Source organism: Ylistrum balloti, unplaced genomic scaffold, assembly GCF_031769215.1.
Source record: "Ylistrum balloti isolate Yb309-2 unplaced genomic scaffold, AGI_CSIRO_Ybal_v1 Utg369624, whole genome shotgun sequence".
Lineage (NCBI taxonomy): Eukaryota > Metazoa > Mollusca > Bivalvia > Pectinida > Pectinidae > Ylistrum > Ylistrum balloti.
The window spans coordinates 831,722-849,759 of record NW_026781893.1 but is presented as its reverse complement, the minus strand read 5'-3'; the positions used below and the strand labels follow the sequence as shown (position 1 = coordinate 849,759).

The 18,038-nt window shown below is 34.2% G+C and overlaps 1 protein-coding gene across 1 annotated transcript; it reads left to right on the top strand.

The window, feature by feature from the left end:
* Positions 1-413: 413 nt before the first annotated feature.
* LOC132550923 (histone-lysine N-methyltransferase SUV39H1-like) lies at positions 414-10,850 on the top strand. The gene is made up of 6 exons (XM_060215028.1): positions 414-588; positions 4,262-4,341; positions 4,960-5,811; positions 7,266-7,418; positions 8,629-8,758; positions 10,227-10,850. The coding sequence occupies exons 1-6, from the start codon at positions 417-419 to the stop codon at positions 10,790-10,792; spliced, it is 1,953 nt and encodes a 650-aa protein (XP_060071011.1). The 5' UTR covers positions 414-416; the 3' UTR covers positions 10,793-10,850.
* The last annotated feature ends 7,188 nt before the right edge of the window (positions 10,851-18,038 follow it).

Genomic DNA, 18,038 nt, shown 5'->3' with positions numbered 1-18,038 from the left:
GACTAAACGAAAGAGGAACAAGTCTTACAGAAATGTGGATGTGAATGAAGTAACGCGAAGTCATGGCTATTCAAGTTTGGACATTTTCATGTTTCCCAAACAATGCGTTTTATTTCAAATAACATCTACAAACAGATATACAGTGTTCCAACTACGTACAGCCTATTTTGTACCCGGAGTTGTCGTTCTTGATAATGAAAGCCGACTTAACTTGTGAGCTCATCGAATGCACCAACCGGAAGTTTGCTTTATGAACCAATCAGAAACGAGCACTTGTTGTCGTAAGCGGAAATATGGCCGCGGAACATTCAAATGCGCGCCCTTTCTAAGAGGAGGAATTTGCATCCAACAACAACAACACTGATTGATGAGTCGTCTTTTCAATGCAGTTTATTGACTGACATGAGAACATTAATATGGAACTTGAAATTAAGGATGCACAGGTTGCCTGTCTATCAGGAATAATTGATTTACAGAAAGCGTGCCAACAAGAGAAACTGCGTTTTTCGCCGGAGACCAATCAGTATCTGCTGTACCAGACATTGAGAAAACTCGGCCCTTATGTGGCTCAAAAGTTGGTGTCTAAATGTAAGTCTTCGGTCACTGTTATGTACTCAGATTTTTCGTGTATAGACCTTGATGATCATCGCAGCGCATGATTATAAATAAGCAGCTGAGAAAGTGGTTTTTTGCGTTAATAGTCAATGGTCAGTAGACCATGTTACTCTAAAAATATTAGAGGCTTACTCGACAAGAAACTTGACAACTGGTACCTGCAACAGTCGACACAATACCGTCTTAAATCGTCAAATTGACATTAATCATTAGAACTAGATCTAGCAATTAACATGTATTTGTTTTATTAGCTAGTTTAAAAATACAAACGTGAAACGGTATGTGAATCCAAATAAAACGTAACGTAACAGGAATTCCTTGATAGAAAATAACTTTTCAACACTATTACTGAAGTAATAAAATCTATTGCAATTAAACATATGGTTTATATGTAATTAAAACAACAACGATCAGATTGGGGAAAACCGCAATCTGGCCAATTATAACGCCAATCGGGATATAGATTTGTTACAAAAAATAGCCGAAATCGCTTGAACAGTAACTTTTGCGACATATTTTTTAAAAGTTGCATTAAATTATGACAAGGTGTTTCTTCTTTATCTACATGATGTTTACTGAAAGTGCTGACTTCTTTGAAACTTAATGTAACAGTCGCCACCATTGTGATTATTCTAACATAACATAGGTCATATAGACTGCAAGTACTGCACCAATTTTATTGACTTTCCTTATGCAAACTAATTATAATTTGCAATTGGATTGTGTTTCATCACTTAATTAACTGGTACACAAAAATGCTTAGTTTAAAGTGATTTTGTTTGTTTTTAGTAAGAAATCCATACTCCAATTGGCATATAAGAGGTTAGTTTGTTGTCATATGCAAATTTGTCATTGATTATAAAATGGCAAAAAGACAGTATAAAAAATATTTTGAAATATTGTGTTTTCCATGGGTATGCAAAGGAAACAGACATTTCTTTTATCATACTACTAAAATAGCAGGAATCAAGTATAAAAAACCACCAGGACTGCGACATTGGTAGCAGGGCAGGTAGGGTGCCACTACTGACTTGTCTGTGTTTTGTTATATAATCATTGAATCTCTCTAAAAATGAATTGAACAGGAGGAATTGTTCTTCGATTGCAACATGAAAAAATATTATGACAGTGTGTTTGTTGTACTGGCCAATGTAGTTCTTTTATTAGTTTTCATGCCCCAAACATTTTTCTTGCCATTATGTGATGTCACACAATTTACAGGTCCGTACAGCATGCGGACAACTCTGTTAACACTTTGACAGGATGACAGACCAGTTTGCAGAACAAGCAGCAAAAATAGGGCACAATTTGGTGCTCACTGGTCAGTATGGAACGCGAAAGATCCTTGACAAATTAATAAGACCACATTTTCAGTGTTGATTTTTTTATTGATTAAGGAAAACATTCAGTTGTGATATGCACAATTCATGAAAATTTCCTGCACATATATAGTGCAGACATTGTACATGTACTGTGTGCATAACTGTGTGGAAAGATTACACATTTTGTGCAGTTTGGTAAAAATGGTTAGTTATTCTAACACATTGAAGATTAAAAGGAAAACTCATGTTGTGACAAACTAGTGATCACAGGAATATTAAAATTGATAGGTGAATATAAAAGTCATTTTCAATTTGACAGTTTTCCAAAAAACACTGGACCCTACATTAATTAATTGTATTGTATATAGTTTCACACCTTCAGGGCTAGCTCTGGCTCAAAATTTTATTCAAAGCTAAGATACACACAGGTATATACATTGTACATGACAAGTCTGAATCTATACAGGCTAGGTCACCTGTGTAACAAACACAATATTTTAAAATTGACCTCGGTATATATCTTTTGTTCACAAAATGGTAGAAAAATGCAGGGCTCTCAATCTGCCAGATTTGGGGCCGATATTTCGGCCCCATTCCCAATGCATAATAGTATCTTTTTTCCCAATTTAGACCCCAGGTTTTCCCAATTCTAAGGAAAATGCTGCTATTTCTCCCAATTCTACGGGCCCCAGTTCCAAAATGGGGTGTGAGAGCCCTGAAATGAGAATATAACAAAAGTTGTGATATTAAAATTTTCATTTTGACAGGATTAGATTTTAGATGATTCATAGCTAAGACAAAATAAAAGACATCCATTTAATGTTAACATATATAATGTATAATAAAAGACATCCATTTAATGTTAACATATATAATGAGTGTCTGTACACTAAGGCTGGTCGCGTGTGGCAGTTTCAAACAAAACTCTTTAAATTAAGAGTGTATAACACTATTCAGTCTGTGTCTGATAGATCTACAAGTGTTAACTCTGTATATTAATGGCAATAAGGAAATATGCTTAGTTGTACTCTTATATATTTAGAAAATAAAATAAACCCTATCCTACATTTATCTATAGGTCATTACGAAATTTATATATTAACTGTGATAGATTCGCACAAATGTTTGATGTCTTATTTCAACCAGTTTTTCCTATCAAGCAGACATATCAGGCACATCGTGTATTTACCTTCTTCTGTGAAGACCAGTGAATTACGTGACACCACATGAGTTTTACCAATATGCAATGCTTATTTAACGAAAAACAAGCAGTGACAGCACCTTTCCTCATCTGCTGAGATGATGTTGCATTCCTTGTGGTATTTTTAAAATTTGATTCTGGCTATTTTATAAGTATAATAGCTGTATTTGATGAAAAGAATGTCTTCCTGTGAAGCTTGTTACAAATGGATGTTTTTTTGCGCTTATTGAAAATGACAGCATAAAAAAAAACATGCTTAAAGAAAATCATCATGTTTGTGTCATTCATTTGTGGATATACAGAGCAGCAAACAAGAGGATTCTTTGTGATGTACATGTTCCTGTCTATAAGGTCAGGCAGATTGCAATATCACCCTCTGAGACCTACAAACTGTTTTTTAGACAGCGCGCCTCTGTAACAATATTACTTTTATGGTTTGTCCATCATAAACATTGTTTTATTGTGAAAACAACTTTCTATAATCATTTTGACACATTCTCTAAGGTATTCGAAAAAATGAATTAGAAAGGAAGTAAGTAGTATTTGTTTGCTCTAATGTTGTAATAAATTACCACAGATGTACCTTGCAATTTGGGTCATGATGGCAGAGTGGTTAGGGGTCTGACCATATGAATTGCTAGCTCTCCAGCTCTAGGTCATGGGTTCAAGGGAAATTGCCAGGCACTGGTCTAGGGTGGGTGGTTTTCTCCAGAAGCTCTAGCTTTCCTCTCCCACCAAAACCTAGCACATCTTCAAATAACTCTGGCTATTAATAGAATGTAAAGTAAAATAAACCAAACCAGATCCTTGCTATCCATGGCAATGCGCATGACCTTGTCATGTGATCAGTCATGTGGGATGTGATTGGTTTGGCTTGTTTCATGTTCAATTGTCATTTGAGGTGAACAATGGTAACACCCTGAATGTATTGACATCAACAACAAAGTTGATGATATTATGCATGGGAATCACTTTATTATAGACCTATTTCATTAGTCTGAAATATAAGGAAGTAATTTGTCGCCTGAAATGAAAGATTAGATTTAAATTGAAGAAAAATGAAGATGAAAAATATTGTTTAACCTTGGAAAAGGATAATTTTCGCTTTCTACTTTTTTTTCAGTGGTTGAACGAGGTGAAATAACATGGGAGGAGGATGAAGACTGGGAAGTGGAGCATATTTTAGATCATACTGTTGATGAGGTAATGCATTTTAAAATAGGACATTAGAATGTATGAAATGCTAACAAAGTAGATATGCATTTTCAAATAGCTAAATTGTGTTTCTAAATTAATATCAGAAGTATGTAGCAGATGTAGATATTCATGAGAAATTCAGGCTGTGTGTTTTTGTTTTTACCAGGCGGAGCAAAAAAAAATATGTTTCATTTTTGCAGAAAATAGTTTTATGGCATCCTTAAGATATTACAAGGTGTCATTATTAAATATATACACAAAAATAGTGCATTATGTTCTCTATGCAGTTTAGATATGAGGTATCAAACAAATTGTTTTTGTGGATCGTCAAACAGTCACCAATATTGTCTTCTAGATCTATAACATGTACTCGCTACCATAGTTTTTTTTATACATCTATTTCAAAAGGAAGAATAATTTGACTGTGGATTAAGGTCATATCCTCCACAGTCATAAACAGACAACTCATTAATGTGTGCACTTAAAAGTAAAAGCCAAAAGCACCTGTGTGATGTTATTTCTGTTGTCTGGTGGACATAGCTTTGTACAAGAAATCTTGCTGGCAATTATTTGATGATATGTATTGTAAGTTACTGTACATCATCACATGCCATATGTTCACAGGGTACAGATTATTACCTAATAAAATGGAAGAACTGGAGCAATGCTCATAACTCATGGGAGCCCAAAGACAATCTGGAGTGTGCAGACCTCCTGGAAGAATTCCACTCCGAAGGCCGGCGCATCATGGCCAAGCGCAAGCTTATTGACTTGGACAATGTTGGTTATGATTCCAAACGCAGTCGTGTGGATGAAATCTTCAGGAAGCTTGAGCCAATAAGAAAAACACTATCTCCACTTCAATTAATCTCATTGTCCAGTCCCAAAAAAGGTGGGAAGCTTCCTTTGTTCAAGGGTTTGATCACTAGTAATGGCCAGAAATTACCAAAGCTTCATACTCCTGGCTTCAAGCAACTGAATCCAAGGACGAAGTTTTACAAACAGAAGAAAGATGAGGTGCGCAAAGCACTGAAAGAATGGGAGGCAAAGTTAAATGATATTAACAATGACCCTGCTCCGATTGTTGTGGAAAATGAAGTAGACTTGGAAGGGCCACCCGAGAACTTTGAATATATAAATGACTACAAACCTGGGAAAGGGATTGACATTCCTGATGACCCAATAATTGGCTGTGAATGTGAAGATTGTCTAGAATGCAAAAAGAAATGCTGTCCAAGTGCCTTCGGTTCAGAGTTTGCATACTATAAATATAAAAGGCTACGTATTTCTAGAGGAACGCCAATTTATGAATGTAATAAACGGTGCAAATGTGGTCCAGAATGCCCCAACCGAGTAGTACAACAAGGTCGTAAATGCAAACTATGTGTATTCCGCACTAGTAATGGCAGGGGTTGGGGAGTTAAAACCATGCAGAAAATCAAGAAAGGGTCTTTTGTTGTAGAATATGTAGGGGAGGTAAGTGATCACCATATTCATACAATGATAAACATGATTTTTTTCCACTTCTGTATTGAAACAAATTGAAAATAGAATTTTGAGGATCAGAATGTAAGTTCATTGTTCAGCCTTTCTAATTTTGCATGTTAACCAATAATGGTTTCTATATTAGTGCAGAGTTGTATGCTCTTGTTGTTTAAATATATATCACTACAGTTCAGTTGCCAACTATCTTGTACATGCATGCAGGACTAGAAAAAAATATTTTCAGCTGCTGGTCTGTCGGGCAAGTGAAACTTGAAATTCACTTGCCCGAATCCAATATTCACTCACCCGAAGAAAAAAGGCAACAAAACATAATTTAAGGAACACAAATTTTATTATCAATTTCTATATCAAATGTTTGAACTCAACACTTATTTAATTCAATGTTAAGGCTAGTGGTGTTCCGATAGTCGAAAATGTTGAAAATCGCTCGACTACAATCAAAAATCAAGCAGTCGACTAAGTTTTTGTAAGCTCGATTAATAGAAAAAAAAGGTTAACAACCTCCCGGGTCCAGGACGGGGACATACCAAACCAACGTAGTGTATCGGGCCTAGTGTATCGGTACTAGAAGCAACCAGTATGTGGCATACATTTCGTAGTTTTCATTCAGTATTTATAATAAAAAAAACTGACACGAATCTACACTAGTAAATTAAAATTTGAATTTCATTTGTTTTTAGAAAAGGAAAGTATATTCATAAATCAAGAAAACTTTAGATTTTAACTTTTAAACATAAGTACGAAAATACGGCGTAAGAGCATGTTGTAAAGATGATAGATGATAATGAGCTGTACCAAAAGTAGTGAGGATAGACACTTTTCCGATTGATCGATTAATCGTTCATAGAACTCCTTCTGATAATCGATTGTAAATTTCTGTTCCGATTCCCATCACTAGTTAACGACTTTTTGACAGTAACTACGTACACAAAACAACCTTGTTTACAACATTTGTGGTGACGTAATAGATTTTCGCGTAGTCCGGATCAGCCAGAGTCTTGACGCATGGTGTAAACAAGGATACTACATCGATGTATTTGATCGACTATCAGTGGGTTTGAATTAGTTTTAAGAGTGTTTAAGTTGATAAACGTCATTTATTATGGAATATTCAATAGTCAGAACTACAAATTTCTGCCGGACAAGTAGCTGAAACAAATCACTCGCCAGCAAGTAGCTTTGGCTCGTTTAGACGAGTGGACGAGTGGATTTTTCTAACCATGGCATGGCTATCAATGATATGGTTATTTGTATGAATATAGATTTTAAAAACTGCAGTACATATCCTTTTGATGATAAGGTAATTTAAGGGGTTTGATTTAATTCTGGGCTAATTGAGTACATCAATCTGTATTGAGTGATAACAGGAGATGAGTTGAAGTACACCTCAATATACTGTTATTTTGTACCAAATGTCGTTTCAGGTGATTACTAATGAAGAGGCTGAGCGCCGTGGGCGGTACTATGACGCAGTAGGGAGGACATACCTGTTTGATTTGGATTATAATGATGGAGATTGTCCTTTCACGGTTGATGCTGGTTACTATGGAAATGTTTCCCATTTCATCAACCACTGTGTATGTACAGTATTTTTGATGTACATTTATTGATATATTTCAATTGAGTCTCTATAAAGAAATGCATTCATCCATAGATGAAACTAATCATGACATCCATTTGTTTCTGTCAACACTTTAGTTGAAAGAGATTATCACCAAATTCAGAGGTCTGAATTTTCGAAAATTTCACATGGTTATTCATTGTGATGTGGAAGATGTGCAGTTTAAAAGTTCCTTAGGCGTAGGTCATTGCTTCCACATTAGAACCACACATTTATATGATAAAAAAAAGACATTATGAGGATACACTGTCATAATAATGCGTAGGAGTTTTAACTGTTTCTAAGGTCTAAGTTACTAAAAATTGGTCTGGGAGTATACTATCAGAAATAATGTCATATGTATGTCAGAGCTTGCAATGAAGCTGCCCCTAATCCTTTGAATGTAGAAGATAATAATGACTCCACTCATTTTCTGGAAGTCATCTGTGCCAAACTAGACAGAGGATCATCCATTTCCAGTAGTAAACACCCCCCGTTTATAAAACATGCTGTTCAAACCTGGTCATATATACCATGTAAGGACGTTACAGAAGGCCAAATGTTCTAAACATTTCATATTAATTGTCACAATTGCTTGATGTATGTAGGCATATATACTGTGGAGCACAAAACAGGACCTTTGCTGACCTGTCAAAAATATATATGTCTATTTTCTTAAAATGATTTCCCTAAGTAATGCCCTCCTTGACTTCGCCATGTTGTTTAGGTATTGGGACACATACACTGGAGGTATATAAACTTTCCAGTACTTCAGAGAGAGATGAAACTTGTAAATGGAAATTTGACTTTGCCTCTGTTACCAATTCTAATGCATGGTTTTTAATGGAACATCGGGGAAATGAATGTAAGGAATTAAGGAAACAGTTGAAATTACCCATGTCATCTTTGTTCTACAACTTCAGTTCTGACTTAAAGTAACGTAGTGTTCGTTCTTGAGAAAAAATTGTGCAGTTTTTTTTGTTTTTTTTTCATGCCATGCAGTGGTATGCATGCACCTATTTCTTTGTTCAAGAATTTTAAAAAATTTAATTAATTTGTTACCTTTAGTTCGATTGCATTTATTTTCATGCTTTCAAAGTTCCAGGTTTAGATAAATACTGAAAGTCTGGTTTGTCAGTTTTTGAATTGGATTCAGCTTTCATTAATGTTTCTTTTTCTTAATTAAGTGCGATCCCAACTTGGAGGTTTTCGGTGTGTGGATTAACGCTTTGGATCCTAGACTACCTCGTATTGCACTCTTCTCCCGACGAGACATTTCCAAGGGTGAAGAACTAACATTTGACTACATGATGACAGGTATGTACGAGATTTGTTAATTTACAAGATATTTAACAGATCACACACTACTATTGAACCTAACACACAGAGACTTGATAACATTCCTCCTACTTAAAAGCAAAAATAAATATCAGAATCAAAATTCATGGTAAAGCTTGAAAACTGCCATTGCACATATTTTTAGCCCACCGACATTACATGCCGAGCTATTCAAATCGCCCTTTGCCAATCGTCTATCCATTAATAATTTTGTGATTGCTATATTAAAAAGGTCCTGGATGTATCTTTCTCAAATTTCATTTGTAGGATCTCCTTCAGTGGGGAGGGAATTGTGGACAGACAACAATCTTGTATTTTTATTATGAAAGTTTGTTATTGCTATTACTTGAGAAGTACTGTCTAGATCTTTCTCAAATTTCATGTGTATCTTCCTGTTGATCCCTAGTTGTTCCTGTTTGATTTTGGGACTGATCGGAAACCAAAATCAATGGCTTACAGATGGCCATCTTGGATTTCAACAACAAAAATTTGTTATCACTAGTTCGTGAGAAGTGCTGGATGGATCTTTTTTCAAATCTCATATATAGGCTCCTCTTGGTCCCTCGTTGTGCTCATTTGAATTTGGAACTGATCAGCAAAACAAAATCACTGACAAGGAGCCATCTTGGATTTTTACAATAAGAATTTGTTATCACTAATTTTACAGGATGAATTTCTCTGATTTAATATGTAGGTTTCCCTTGGTTATGCATGTATGTTTTTTGGACTGATCAGAAAAAGAAAACGGGCAGCCATCTTGGATTTCAACAATGAAAGTTTGTTATTGCAATTGTTCAGAGGAATTCTCATTTGTGTAATTAAGAGCAAATACAGAGGAGAGAAGAGAAAAGTCCAGCTTTTAAAGAACAAATAAAGATCAAACAATGGTGGATGCCAACATCCCTATGGAATCTCTCGTGCAATGTTAAAAGATATATATGTTATCTGTTAGTGGAATAATAGCTGGCATTTAAGCTTGATTCAAGAAATGTTTCTGTAGCATTCTTATATACTACTTTGAGTAGATGGAACTTCCATCAGATGAAATTCCATGCATATCTGGTAATGGTATTAAATACTTTGCATGCAGAAAATCTCAACAAAGGTTTTGTTATTTGAATTTATGTATATTATGTAAATATCTGCTAGCTACTGTTTGTAATGTGCATAAATAAATGTTATATATATGGAGGAGGACTCCCCAGGGTATATTTACTTTAATAACCTTTTCTTAATGTGAGCTAGACTTGACAGATATTTGAAAAGGGAGATAATTCAAATGGGGGAGGGGTGTGCAAATTAGAGGAAACATGTCACAAAATAGTCAGAGTTTGGTTCTTTTGAGCATTGGGTGTGATTTTATTTTCAATATACTTGACTTTCTCGATCAAATATTCTGAGACATGACAGTAGAAAATCTTCATTCTGAATTCATATTTTTATACAGGAGACACTACCAACCAGGCACCAACACTGGACGATGTGGAAAAGAGCATTGCTGCTGGGTTGATAGGGCCAATTATTTTGGCAGACCCCTCACAGAACAACTCTCTGATCAATGAAGTGGATAGAAATAAAACTGATACTGTAGATGTATCAGATGCTGTTACTATGGATACTCCTCCAGAGACACCTATCAGTGGTCAAGGTGATACTGATGATGATACCATGGAGGAGGACTCCCCAAAGAAGATTGTTACCCTGCGAAAATCTCCACGGAAGTTTTGTTCTGAAGGAAATTCTCCGCTAAAAATGAAAATGTCACCCCATTCCCCTTCTAAGTCATTGGTGAAGTCTGATTTGCCTTCAACTTCACTACAAGTGGCAGGTGATGCAGTATTAGAAGCTGTTTTACCAGAGAAAAATCCTTCCACTATTCAACATTTGAATAAAGTGCTCGGAACTGATGGGGATTCAGAACCAAGTGCCAAGTTGCTACCCAAGTCCATTACCGACCAGTACAGAATAGTTTGTCAATGTGGTTCCAAGAATTGCAGAAAGTATCTGTTCTAGAGAATATATCACTTGCCTATATATTAAGTAATTTCACCAATGTTTTAAGTACTCTCTTATGCCCTTAATTTCACAAATTACATGTATATGTTTATGTTTTCACAGTTTAACTAGAATTATTTACTGTTTTCTGTACAAATTTAAGCTCTAACAGATAGTAATATGTCATTGGAATGAAAGGAAATTATGAAATTACGTTTTCTTGTAAAATAAAGCAATGTCAAGTTCTTTATGGTGTAAATTAATTTTAGATACACCTGGTAATGTCAATGGAAATGTGCTATTCAAATTGAGATATTTCCATACCAGTTAAAACTTTCCAAGAAATTAATGTGTATGTTTGCCTTTTCTTGGGATGATGCAGCAAAGCTGTGAGAGGTCAGGATAACATCTTATATTCAGATATGCATTCTCATTGATATTAAATCTGAAGTCTGAAAGAGTGATAGTTTCTAACCGTCACAATTCAGTTTTGTAAATGTCTTGAAAATGAGTCTAATTTTCATATTGAAAACCACAATTGATTTTGATTGTCAATCATACATGCTATCCATAATGCTTAAAGGGAACTCTAAATACTATCTTTTTTTTTCTCTAAATGTTAGTTTTAAAATGTTAAATGCCATCATTTAGTTCCTTTTTCACTTTTAGAGCAGTGCATGTATTTGTGGATTAAATTTTTTCAACGCGAAAGATATCTATTTACAAATTCAAGTATTGATATATATTATTAGCATATACTGCAATATATTGAAGTTGCATCTAAAATAAAATGGCTTTTTGTGATCTGTTGCACAAGAGTTCAATTGTGAAAATGTTTTTTGAATACATGGCTGATCTAACCTAGGTTTATAATCTATTTATAAAACTGTTTTATATCTAATTCATATCAGTAGAATTTTAATTCAGTTTGTTTTTATATGACCATCAGAAATTTTGACATATTATGGTAAAGTGTCGTCTGTCTGTCCATTGTGAAGTTTTGTCTAGAGTCAGATCTCCAGCATGGTAGCTTTAATTTTGATTTGACTGTCATTGCCCATGTTTTTTTCATAATGTTTTTCTTGTCCAGAAATCTTATCAGTTTTCCTTGGATTTCTTTCAGACTTAATGGGGTCAATCTACATGAGAGGAAATTTTTTCTGAATTGTGGTTTGATTCGACTCTATTTGGAAGAGTTACTGTCCCTTGTTTTAATATTCAATATCTTGTCAAAAGATCTTTTCAACTGATTTCCTTTAAACTTAGGCTTAGGCTTAATCACCATGACATGAAGGTTTTTTTGAGTGGCTGATTGATTAAACTTTTTGAAGGAGTTTATCGTAAATTTGGTAATTTTAGAATTTTTATTTAGTATATAGATCTCTTCCCTCAGTTTTTAACCAATTTCTCTGGAACTTAACAGTAAACTCTTTACACTATGATTTGAGAATGTAATTTATTTTTTCTTTTCTTTTTTTCATAATTTCATAAATCTTGTCCAGAGATTTCTTCTCTCAGATTTCAACTCATTTCTTTCAAACTTGGTAAGCTTTAATTTTGTACTGTTTTCCCTCTCAGCATTTTGATTCGATATTACCTTCTCCATAATTGTATTCATTTTAATACAATAAATATTTCTTCTGGGTGTGACAAGCGTATATTGTTCTGATTCATGTAACTTTTGTCGTCAAAAAATGTATGATACTGTACTGCCTTGTACATTTTAGTTTTTCTTATATTGATGACAAATCTTTTTTTTTTCTTTTTTTTTTCAGTTGTTTTTGTTTGCATAATTTATTTATATTCTATCAAGTCACATTTTCATTGGAGTTTTGTATTACAATATAGTTCTTCATGTTTTCCAGTTCTGAAACATGACGGAAGGAATGCTTTGATTAAATGGAAATTATATATTGACATTGAGCTAAAATTGATCTCAAGACAGATATGAAAATTGTAAAGTGCGTGGGCAAGCATTCTCATATATGACGAAAGAATTGACGTATCCAGACTGTTGATCAACAGATAAGGATTTCCTCTTTATAATTATTATTTGACCTCTTTATATGCATATTTCAGTAAAAACCAACTGCCATTGTTCGTGAGGTGATGCACTTGATACATATATGCAATAATAAGATAATTAGTAAAAAAAAACCAAATTATTGTTTTACCGTGGTGTCGCTTTAACTGCTAATACTTCATCATTGTCCTGCCATAAGCCACCCATTGATTTTGAGATAAAAGTAATTGTAGAGCTCATATGCATGGGCTTATTACAGCAAATAAAAAAAATTATATTATCATTGCAACATATATAGACATTTTTTAAAACACAAATCTTAATTACTTACACCAGGGATTTTGGCAGTATTCTTAGTTTGAAACTGAAAACTTATTTGATTTCAACGGGAAATTACCAGATGGTATTAACTGTTTCATTGAAATTTGATTAATTGCACTCAATCTAATTTAATGAATAACTTTTGTTTCACAATTACATATCATTACAAAACTGTATAGAAGAGTCAAAAGTGAACAAAACTTTCAATTACAAATTTATAGTGCATGGTGAATGTAACAACCCCTACACAATGAAGCAATTTTTAAAAAAATAAGTAAAATGTTTAATACTTATTAATGGATTTATAGGAGAATTTCTTTGTCATTTTGACAAAAAAAAAAAAACAATTAAAAAGGGAATCTGATTTTAATGTATTATAACCTTGGCTATCTCAGGGCAGTCCAGAATTTATTAAATATTTTACATAAATATATGTTTATCTCGGAAAATCAATACACTTGTTTCAAAATTAATTGTTAAAAGTTTTGAGGCATATTCCAGTAAAACATCTATCTGACCCCAGGACTCCAGGTTTACTACCTATAAAACTTAAATGATGATTTTCCTTGGAGCTTTAGACAGGAAGCCAAACTGGATAAAAATTATTTATTTTGGAGTGGTGAAGTAGATATATTACTGGAATGACTCTTACCTTTCTTGTTGAAATCAATTTTTCTTTGTGTACGATTATTAATGATTTATAGATTGCTGAAGTTCCTTGACACCAAATCATTGAGATATTGTAAATAGTTTGTATGTGATATTTGTGGTTTAATGAATGAAAACAGGGCAGCATCTTCAGCAATGGAACTTTAATGAACTTTTCTTGAAATTGTGATTGGTATCTGTTTCAAGTTCCTGAAATAATTTAATAGACAAAGTGTTAATGTCATCAAATTCATGTTTTGTAGCTCTTATTCCAATGAAGAAAAGCACTCTAATATTAAATATCAATATTTTTATTTAACAGGCTTAATGTACACTATTAAAGCCTTTTGGCCTTTTGAGAAGACCACAACAAATATGTTTCCGACATTGCTTCTAAAGGTCCATATGCATGTGGTGTTATTTTAATGATTGTCTTTATATTAAGTATTATGACGGTCTTTTGAAGGTTAAGGGAGCATGACTTCTCTGCTTGTAGGTATCTACACTAAAAAGCTCATCTTCAATGGTCATTTGTTTACTCAAATTGTTTATGGAAGGGCAAACAAAGTCTTGTTACATGTGAAAGTTGGTTTTTTTGTTGATTTTAGTTTTATTTGTAAATAGATAAATTGTTTAAAAAAAATGAATAATTTTATATCCACATAAATAGTTGAGGGAGAAATTGATATATGATATTGATATATGAATACATAAATTGTAGACTGTTACATTTTCAAAATCCAAGGGTTTCATTCTTGGTACTGCTGTCTACTCTATTCTCATGGTACTGGCTATGGCCAACCTGTTTATCATTACATTGGCATCTGACTGTATAACAGCGAGTGTTCAAGGACAGCAGACTAGTCACAGGTTGCTGCTATCCCAGCTGTGTATACTGTAAAATGATTATTTTTCATGGAGGTTTCATTTTTGCTGAGATTGTGGATACTCCCAATCCACCTATTTATATGTCCAGTAAGTTATAAATAGATAAAATTTGCATGTATTTTAGTAGTTTGTTTTGCTGGATTTATTTCTCCACAAACAGTTATGATCAGGGCTGAGTTTCCTTGTAGTAGCTTGTAACTTCCTCACTTATCAACATACAGGAGACAATGTCCTATCCCATCCAGATCATTTAGGGCAAAGTGTCTGGACAGTATGGACCGTTTCTCAGCTTCATAAGAAACACAAACTGTCATGGGTAGGAAGCATTAAGCACCTCCGATCTCCACCTTTATTTTCTATTTATTCCACTTACAATGGTTTCTCTCTCTCTCTCTCTCTCTCTCTCTCTCTCTCTCTCTCTCTCACTTCTCACTTTCATCCTTGAAAATAGCAAAAAATTATATCTAGGTATTTACAAAATTACAATCCTAACTTTAGTCCATTGAAGAAGCCAGGAATTTGGAAAATATTTAACATAGATTTTGAACTACTGGAAATATTTTGATAATTTAGGCATTTTTGAGATATAAAGTTATACTCTTAAGCAAAAGCTATGCCTTTGAATGAGAAATCTATTTCTGAACACCTATGGGAAAATGAACAACACCCATGGTAGCAAACTCGTAGCAAACTCCTGTTTCAGCCAACTTCTAAATGATTCTGAAAAATAATAAGCCCTGCATTGACGTCTTCAACATGACAAATATAAGTGAGGATTTTTATGTAATTACAGCTATAATAATGTTAAAACCTTATGAATAAAAAGGTCACCCATTGCACAATGAGACACTGTGTACCACTACACAAATCTTGGTTTTGTAATACATCAAAAACTTGTCTACATAGTACATACCTATTCTAAGTATGTGTCTCAGCCTTGATAAACCCCGACTCTGTCTTACACAGACAAATTGGGAAGATTGTTTTAACAAATATGTATCCAAAATGAAAATATGTTAAATGGGATATCCAACTATAAATTTCTCATTAAGGATCCATCTAAATGTGTCTGATGTGTTTCTCAAATTGAGGCTTATCGTGTCTCGTTAATAGAATAGCAATCAGTACAAATAGTTATGATGGTGTTGAAATATCTTGCATGTAACCATACTGGACTTTAAAAGGCAGTTTTTAACATATGTAATTGAAATTTGTATCCAGTTGAATTGTCATGCAACTGATTATGATATGAAACTTTTATGGCGTGTGTATTTTGCAAAACTTTATATAAACAATGAGTCTTGTTATCCTATGATTTGTAAAGTTTTCTTTGGCAGAACTCTGTATCACAACACATCTGAACTCCTTTTGTTCATTGTCATGAACTTAATATTAATTATAACCAACTGATATTTTAAGTATAATTGTACATTTATTAAAGCATCATGTTTATGATTTCTTTTGTTTCAAGAAAATTTTTTTTTTTAACATCTGACACAGAGAAAATGTAAGTGAAAAGTTCAACTTAATGTTTCCTGTATTGATGTCAGATACTTGTTGTACGCGCAGGCATTTGTATCCAGGATTGGATGTTGGTACATAATCGCTATTGTAGCACCCAAGTTGTCAGTAGATGTGTTGTGTGCTTATTGTGAAGATAAATAATTTTTTTTTAGCCCACCATCATCAGATGGTGGGCTATTCAAATCGCCCTGCGTCCGTCCGTCCGTCCATCCGTAAACAATTCTTGTTACCGCTATTTATGGAATAGTACTTGATGGATCTTTCTTAAATTTCATATGCAGGTTGCCCTTGGTCCCTAGTTGTGCATTGTACCTTTTTTGGACTAATTCAAATTCAAGATGGCGGACAGGCTGCCGTCTTGGATTTTGGAAGTAAAAGTTTGTTACTTCTATTTCTGGAAAAGTTCTGGATGGATCTTTCTCAAATTTCATCTGCAGTTTCCCCTTGGTCCCTAGTTGTGCATTGTACCTTTTTTTGGACAGATCCGAATTCAAGATGGTTGACAGGCGGCCATCTTGGATTTTGAGAGTAAAATCTTGTTACCGCTATTTCTGAGGAAGTACTGGATGGATCCTTCTGATATTTCATAGGTATTGGTTTCCCTTGGTCCCTAGTTGTGCATTGTACCTTTTTTGGACTGATTTGAAATCAAGGTGGCCCACAGGCAGCCTTCTTGGATGTCAACAGTAATACAGCACAAGCATATTTTCTTCGATATTCTATCATATTGATTCAAGACCATGTCCATTATCCACCTGTAACTGACTGATATCTAATAATACTTTGGGATCTTTTTCAAATGATATTTGATAATAGGTGCTTAATAAAAATATGTTGTGCCATCATTGAGTACATTCAATGAAGACCAGTTCATGAACATTTACAACACTTGTTACAAACAAAAAAAATAAACAAATCTTCAAGAACTGAAAACAGGTCCTCAAATGGTGGGCGCCAAGATCCCTCTGGGATCTCTTGTTTATATCTGAATTTCCAAAATTGAACCTTGTGTGTGTTAGTTGGGTTTGGTATTGAAAGAGGTTTAATTTAGACCAGTATTATGAAAGAAAGTAGTGCCATATTTATGACTTTTGACCAGGGATGGAGGCTAGGATAATGCCCATGTAACTTTGCTATGCTTCATACATTTGTGGCAGTTGCTCTTGTAGTGTGTTTTTCCTTCACCTGGTGACATTCTACCCAGGACTGGGTACAAGGACCCTTGTTAAAGGGATGGTAATTGTAGTTATTTCTGGGGCTGTTTTTTGGAGACTGTCTACCTTCTAAGGATAGCTACTTTATAGCTAGGAATCTAGATCGGGTAGGTAATTGTAGTTATTTCTGGGCTGTTTTTTTGGAGACTATCTATGTTCTAAGGATAGCTACTTTATAGCTAGGAATCTAGATAGGGTAGGTTATCTGGAGACACATTGGGGCGGGGGGTTAAGGATGATAAATTTATGTCCTCCTTTTTTAGAGGATGGTTTATAAAGGCATTTTAGATATGGTTCCAATATTTTGTGATTGGTTGCTATTCTTCATGGAGGAATGATGTTGCAGTAATCTGTCAGTGATAGGTTACCTGTATCCTTTGTGAAAGTAGTTAAGAGATAATCTGCTATGGAATACAAGTACGTGAATTTTCTCCAAAGGAGTGGGGCAATGTGGTCACTAGTAATATAGTTAAGTTACTAGAACAGTATGCATGTATATGCATATTGTGATGCCTGCTAGATGCCTTTTGCCTTGGGGTGATTACCATAGAGCAAGGAAGTTATTACTCTGTAAAGGGACAGTTTTACTTCCTTGACTAAGATAAAAGTTTGATGTCTTCCTTTTAGGGCCATCAAATAGAGATGG

Excerpts from the sequence above, each read along its gene's own strand:
- LOC132550923 (XM_060215028.1), top strand. The coding sequence starts at position 417 with ATGGAACTTGAAATTAAGGATGCACAGGTTGCCTGTCTATCAGGAATA. Across the intron at positions 589-4,261 it reads TCAAAAGTTGGTGTCTAAAT|TGGTTGAACGAGGTGAAATA; the intron begins GTAAGTCTTCGG and ends CTTTTTTTTCAG. Across the intron at positions 8,759-10,226 it reads ATTTGACTACATGATGACAG|GAGACACTACCAACCAGGCA; the intron begins GTATGTACGAGA and ends ATTTTTATACAG.